Genomic DNA, 7565 nt, shown 5'->3' on the forward strand with positions numbered 1-7565 from the left:
GCCACCTAACAATATTTCCTAAAATCTCGTGCCACTCAAGAATGTGGCCATCTTGAGTGGGACGAAGGGAGTAATTCACATTTTTTTGGGGATGTTTTAAGCTAAATAAGTCTTTTCTTTTTTGACACACTCTTTCTTAATACATTCGTTCTAAGTTAATAGAGTCATTTTATTTTATACTTTTTCATTTATCGTACTTTATTCTTTCCACTTAATCAACAAATTTCACTTTCTTAAAACCCCAACAAATTTCACTTTCTTAAAACCCGTGGAGAAAAGTAATACCTCACTTAATCAGCGATAGAGAGAGCACTTGTATATCATTATTGTACTAGTAGTCTGGTAGTAGTATTTGGATTTTGTCTTCTTTATTCTAATATCATAAGTATAATTTAAAAAATTTGATTTTTTCCACTAATTTTAAACTTGACAAATATTATCACGAATTTTACCAGAGTTTTTTATTTTCAATTGTCGAAAAATTTAAGGCAAATAATATCATGATAAGATTTTTTTCGTAATTTCTCGACAACAACTTTAAGAGCTTCTAGTTCTTTAATCTTTGAGGATAGTTTTCTTGAGGTACACCCTCCAAAATCATTCTTTAATCTATAGCTGAAAGTTTTGGTTGGTGAAAAATAACAAACTCGAGTAAAATTTGTAATATTCGTGGGAGAAACATAATTTTTTTTTAAGTTTCGTAATATTACTTTATTTATCGTAATATCACTTATTGTAGTGGACCAAGACGTGGATTTATTTTGATTATAATATTAAATTTGGTACAACCGCCCGTAAACAAATATCTCATGACAGTTTGGCAAATCCTTATCGAATCAACAAAAAAGAATCGAACTTTATATGATTTGCTGGAGACTTGTTAACCCGCATCGATGTCTCCCTGGTTTTACGTTCTAAATGGTTTACTTTTCCTCACTTTCTTCCTCAAAGTGTTCTATATTCTCAGCCGAAGCAAATTTTCTCAAGAGAGAGGACATTCTTGGTAAGCAAAAAGGCTTCTTTTTAATTTTAATTTCTGGTTTTACTGAGTTACGCTTGCTTTTATTGGTTGATTCTTCTCGTTCTTGATGTTTAAATGGAAATGGGTATATTCAGATTGTAAGTTGTTTTTGAATGAGAGTATGAATTAAGAATCAATGGAGTCTCTAATCTGGTAATATACTTATTTGACTTCATCTATTAGGGATTGCCTGTGTGTGTGTGTGTGTGTGTGTGTGTTTGTGTGTGGGGGAGAAGGAAGGATGTGAGAAGTGTATTATTTTTATAGTTCTGCATATTTGATAGATTATGATGGTGTTCGGTTTCCTAGATAGAATAGTACTAAGATATAATCTAGGATTAAGTTGTGAGATTTATTTTAGCTTGAGGGAACCGGCTATGACTAATTATCACATGATTATCCATCAAAGATGAACTAGAACACAGTACATATTTTTTAATCCCGAAATAATCTTGCAAACCGAACAACCCCTATGAAGATGATGTGGATTAGGGGTGTTTTGAGATACTTGTGTTCATGTATTAAGAGTGTTTATTGAAGTTTGGTGTTTTGTGTCCAGTATTGTCTATGAGGAGATGGATGATCTAGCATCCGGGGTGGACACGATCACCATTTTGCCTCATACCATAATCGAGAACATTCTTAGTCGTTTGCCTCTGCGAGAGATGGTGAGGACTAGCCTATTATCAAGGGAATGGAAGCACAGATGGCTAACCTGCCCAGAACTTGTGTTTGATGTTGGTTTCGACCAGATGTTCTTGAAAGGTCGCGAGCTCAACCCAATTATTCACCACGTTCTGAGGCATCATCGAGGGCCTCTTCTGAGATTCACGGTCCAAGTCCCTTCTCTCAGAAGTTGCCCTGAAATCGATGAATGGCTTCATCTCCTCCCAAACCACACCCTCCAGGTCTTATTTCTCCGTGTCTCCATCGGTGGGGAACATAGGTTAACGACTCATCTCTTCACTTTCCGACACCTAAGAAACTTGAGGCTCGAGAGCTGTACATTCGACCCTCCTCTCGGATTTGAGGGATTCAACAAGCTTGTGACCCTCCAGCTTCAGAATGTTGGTCTCATGCCCGACAGGTTTGGGGATTTCTTGGCGTCTTGCTCTGCAATCCAAACACTGATACTGTTCCACTGTACTTCCTTCAATTGCCTTGAAATCACCGGTCCCAGATTGAAACTTCTCGAGTTTAATGGGATATTTAGTTCCATTTCGTTCAAGAACTGCCCCCTTCTTAGAGATGTCAGATTGGCTTTCTCCCTCGAGTTCAACGTGGAAAATGGCTTCTTGTCAAGCTTGGCAGAGTCCCTAAGCTGTCTCCCGGCCCTCGAGGAGCTAGAATTGCAAGCAAACGCGTTGGAGGTATCAAAACTTGTCAACTAAAGCTACTTGACTCTCTCATCATATTAACTGTATTTGCATTCCCAGCTGATTCTCGGGGTTTATAGGGCCTTTCTAGGTATGGTGCAGCGCCCGACAAACTGGCCGTCACATTGAAATCACTGGAAAATCTTCACCTCACCAATATGTATTTTGAAAAGATTGCAGAGATTGCATCTGCGATTTCTTTCATCAGAAGCTGTCCCATTTTACAGAAACTTAGAATCACAGTAAGTTTCCGGTCATCCTTCAAATTCTCTTCACGGTGAATTATATCACGTATGGTGCTCGTGTTCAGGGTTATACCTATGAAGCGGTCGACTCAGTTGCCGGTTTCCTGCGATCACAAGTACCATTGAAGTGTTTGGCTGGGCTTAAGTCCATCAAGATGCAGCTCTTCTGTGGGAACGACTCCGAAATGGAGTTCCTCAAATATATGTTATCCTCTGCAGCTGCACTCGAGGAAATAGCAATCACTCCTCACCCAGGTTGCATCACAGACGGGGGAGAGGCAATCTTGAACGAGCTTAAGCAGTACCCTCGAGCATCCTCAAGGGCCGAATTCACCAGCTGAGACGGAAACACACGGTAAAGTCAATACTATTCTTGAGATGTGCTTTATAGGTGGTGATGTGAAACCACACTGCATAGAGCATCTTGAACATCAATCTTGGATCTGGGACACGGGCAAGATGCTGACGAGGATTCAAGACAGCTAAAGTTGGTTGTGTATAGTGTTGTGTTAGTACTACAATTTAAAGAATTTGCGATGATAGGATTGTGAGGAAAATAATTATTTCAAATTGTGCATACTTAACTATATTGCAAAGAATCTAATACAATATTAATTTCGGGAAACCTATCAGATTTTGAGTGAATTATTTATAACATAAGCATACTAACCGAGTGTGATTTTGTTGCTTATCTTTGGGTGTATAACTAAAAGCCAATCTGTGTTTCAGGTTTGAATGCAGATTACATTGACTATAAATAAATTTGAAAGACAAATTTGCCTTCACACAAAAATAATGTAATTGTTGCATGTGTATCAAATTGAAGTTTATTAGTAACTTGGTGTGAATCAAATTTTAGTCTTATTTTTATGCACTTGTTATTTTGATTAAACATGTTTACTATTTATTGGAATTTCACATTTAATAAGATTTGTATTTTGTGTCAGCATTTTTTGTCGGAATTTCTTAACACCAAAAAAGGGATATTATCTCCTACTAGGATAATTTGATTGTAAATTTATTACTTTCTAAACTCTGGTATTGTATGTCGATTGTAAAATCTTTCTATAAAATATCCTACTTTTGATTTTAACAGATTTTGTAGTCGAACTAAAAACTAATTTATTCAAATTTTGCTACCAATCAAAACTTCGACTTATTTACTGAAATGTTATATGACATCATATTATACAAAAGTAAATAATATTAAAAAAATGAAAAGGAAGGGAGAAGCTGAGAAACGAAAGATGAAGAACAAGATGTAAGAGAATTTCATTTATGTATTCATCAATGAAATTATACTCCGAAAACTCATTATCTACTATCCTATCAAACATGTGTGAAAAACCGAAAACTCATCTAAATTCAAAATTTTCTTTAAATTTTGTTAATCATTTTGTTAATGGGCAATCTGACAAAATTATCAACCTGTGTGTACTAGCTCACTAAGACAGATATTTGATCTTCTACTTGTCCCAAATCTGTGATAAGCATGCCTAGTTCTCAAGAACAGCATCACACTACACACTACTCCCACAACCGAAACACAGCCCCACCCCACAAATGTCAACCAATAGCACTCTCTCCCCATACACACCAACGCCTCGCCTAAGCCTGCAGCACCCGGCGTGGCATTGGAGTCATAAACTGTCGCAGCCAGGTAGCCGTAGACGAGGGATCCGATGGGTATGTTGGTGATGAGGATGTTGTGGTTCATACCCACACCACATGGCCCGAAGAGCTCCGAGGTTATTGAAACCGCGGCAGCGAATATAAAGCCCGAGCTCAGCCCGATCAGAGCTGTCCCTGCTTGGATCGCAAGGGTGTTTCCCCCAAATGCACCAAGGAGGGAGAAGGCGACTGGCGTGGGGAGGAGAGCGATGGCCAGCCAACCAGTTCTCGAAAAGGAAACCTTATTCCTGCAAAATATGATAATATTGTTGAGTTCCTGCAAATTTTGCAAGATGTGATCAGCCAGAAATGGAAGATGATCAGTGTGCCTAGTTGCTTACATTGGTATGAAGTCGGGAGCAGCGGAGAGGAGGCGGCCGAAGAAGGAGAAGGAGGCGTATATGGCGATGAGCTTTGATGTCATCAAACCATGCCCGAGTGACTGCGCAATCTGCCCAAGATTGTTGCTATACACAAGCCCTAAAGTTCCCCCACAGATATACGCGATGTAGTATAGCCAGAACTCCAACCTTCGGACAAGCATTCCTGCTTTATGTTCCTGCCCGAGCATCACTGTTTCACTGGAACTACCTTCTTCAATGCCGCTGTTCTCTCTGGACATGCCATTAGGCGTAGCAGAGTAGGCTGGTTCATTTTCACGGCTAAGGAGCTGTTTATGTAGCTGGAGATTATCTGCCTCATCATCATCAGCAGCAGCAAGAATGAAGCTAGAGGAGATTGTGCGGTTAAGCCACTCTCCGTCGTAGAAAATGCCGGGGATCCCTAAAGGGAGGATCAGGAGAAAGATGGCGCCATACAAGAGGAGGTGGGCCATTGATGAATCTGATGGATGGAGGAAGAGGAGATACAGGCCTGTGAAAAAAGCTAGCCCATTTAGCCCGAGGAACGTGCGTTTGTCGCGCCTCACAACACCAGGATCTAGAGAATATAGAGGAGGAGGTTGGTGAAGAATGGGAATCAGAGCCACGACGGATATGAAGAGGGGGATCAAGGCGTTGAGAAGGAGGTACACAGCTGATGAGGAACGATCGATTGACTTCACTACGAGGTTGTATAGAGCAGCGCTTACACCATTGAAGCTGACGGTGAGGGAGAGCGCGAACGGCATTGCAGAGGGGAAATTCTTGATGCATAGAACAAAGCAGATTGTGTTGAACCAGCAGATGCTACAACCAGCTAACAAGCAAAGTATAAATACCTACAGTTGAAATTTAGGCTTCAATTCAATCAAAATGATTAAAATTGGGGAGAAACGCACACACAAACACACATTGGCATTTCAATTCAGTGATACAAAATTTCATTTACAAAGGAGCAAATAATTCTTCATGGATTCAAATATTTCCAGATCAATCCACAACCTAATCAAATTACTATCGAATTTGCAATGTTACGAGATACTAGATTGCATTTTACTGTAATCGATAATATAGAAATTGGAGCTGAATCAGCAAAACCTAATCAAATTGGGGGAAAAGAGAAAGCAACTAACCACCGAATACGGCAGTGTAATCACTTTAGCAACGACGAGCCATTGCGCGCCATAGCCGACGAGCCCCATCGCCGCGGCAGCAAACATTACCGCCCAAAGCGGCATCCACATGACGGCAAGACCTGCCGACCAGCCCAAGGCCTTGCCGAGGTCGGAGGCGGTGGCGAGATAATTGAGCTGGACCTGCGAAACCCCCAAAACCGACTTGAGCTCGGAAGAGTAGGCCGAAAAGTCGAGGTTAGTCCCCGTGAAGGCCTGTATCCAAATAGTGGCCGCGAGCACCATCCATTTTCCCGATTGGGCCACCATTGTTGAGAAGAGAAGGGAAGAGTAGCGTTTGCGAAAGCGAGTGTAGTAAAAGGTGAGTTTGGTGAGAGAAGAGGTGTTTGGTGATGCTATTGCGTGCTGGTTGATAGTCGCAACCAAATATTAATATATATAATTATTATATTTTTTTTAAAAAAATTATTCTCCAAAAGAAGATGTATTTTAGAAAGTATTATACATTTTCTTATTTTGAAGAGGTATCTTTACCTCCCTATCAATGAATAGGTAAAATCTTATGACTACCATATTTTCCCTCTTTTCATGAAAAATCATATTCCAAGGGGAAAGATATTTGAAAAGGTATTACACTTTATATTTTTTAATGCATTTTGTACTATTATTTTATTTTTAAAAAATATTTACCTTTCTATATACCTTTCCCTTTGGAATATGTTACATTTTAGAAGGGTATATTTCACTTTTTAAGAAGGTAAATATATGATATACCTTTTCTATATACCTTCTCTTCTTGGAGATGCTCTAATAGAATGTGAGTGTAATGAATTAGGTGAACGGTGGATTGCTTTACCTAAAATGAAAAAAAAACAAATGAAATTTTAAATCACAGACATCACAAAATAGCAAAATGAGAAATTATTTCACAGACGAAGGGAGTATTACTTTTCTCGGTTTCATTAGTATTGCAACATATTCCTTTTTAGGATGTTCTATTAAAGGCACATTCCTCTTTTATTTCTCTTACTTTACTCTTCATATTCCTTACTTTATGAGTTAAAAGTTATTATGTAGTGTAGTGCATTACTTACTCCATCCCCACTCAGTATCACATGTTGTCATTTTCGTCCATTCCTCATTAAAAGTCTTATTTTTAGTTTTATCATAAATGATAAGTAGTCATCACATCCCACTAACTTATTTCACTCATATTTTTAGCATAACATTAATATAGGAGTATATATAGTGAGACTCATATTCCACTAACTTATTCAACTCACTTTTCTTTACATTCCTTAAAATATGTGCTGAAACCAAATAGGACACTTGAAAGGCAGGGAACGAGTGGAGTATTATTTTGTGAGTTAAAATAATTCAAAAATGCACACCACTACTTACAATAATTCAAAAATGCACACCACTACTCCAGGAATTCTAAATGCAAATGCAATAGATTGCTCACCTGCAGCCTGGGTTGGTTGCCTTTTTAAAGGTCGGCCTCTCTTCGTCATACTGGATCTGTGAGACGAACCAAAAATCAAAACCCAATAACATTCTCTCTACATAATCGCCCAATACACTATTGTAAACCAGTAAATACCTACAAATTCAATAATATACTGAACCCTAACAAAAATGAACTCGATTTTATGATTAAAGAAAATATCGAACAAAACGAGTTTGAAGACCGTGATTTTTTTGGGAGAAATTATTGAATCGACGAGTAGGTGACGTGT

At 38.7% G+C, this 7565-nt stretch overlaps 2 protein-coding genes across 2 annotated transcripts; one reads left to right on the forward strand and one right to left on the reverse strand.

The window, feature by feature from the left end:
* Positions 1-812: 812 nt before the first annotated feature.
* Positions 813-3267, forward strand: LOC121759355 (F-box/FBD/LRR-repeat protein At1g13570-like). The gene is made up of 4 exons (XM_042154910.1): positions 813-1003; positions 1581-2391; positions 2478-2639; positions 2708-3267. The coding sequence occupies exons 1-4, from the start codon at positions 894-896 to the stop codon at positions 2981-2983; spliced, it is 1359 nt and encodes a 452-aa protein (XP_042010844.1). The 5' UTR covers positions 813-893; the 3' UTR covers positions 2984-3267.
* A 735-nt stretch (positions 3268-4002) lies between these two features.
* On the reverse strand, positions 4003-6215 carry LOC121759751 (protein NUCLEAR FUSION DEFECTIVE 4-like). Its single transcript, XM_042155437.1, has 3 exons — positions 5827-6215; positions 4655-5532; positions 4003-4561 (listed from the first exon to the last, which is right to left on the reverse strand). Exons 1-3 carry the CDS (start codon positions 6133-6135, stop codon positions 4066-4068), a joined length of 1683 nt encoding a protein of 560 aa, XP_042011371.1. The 5' UTR covers positions 6136-6215; the 3' UTR covers positions 4003-4065.
* Positions 6216-7565: the final 1350 nt, after the last annotated feature.

This window comes from Salvia splendens, chromosome 12, assembly GCF_004379255.2.
Source record: "Salvia splendens isolate huo1 chromosome 12, SspV2, whole genome shotgun sequence".
Lineage (NCBI taxonomy): Eukaryota > Viridiplantae > Streptophyta > Magnoliopsida > Lamiales > Lamiaceae > Salvia > Salvia splendens.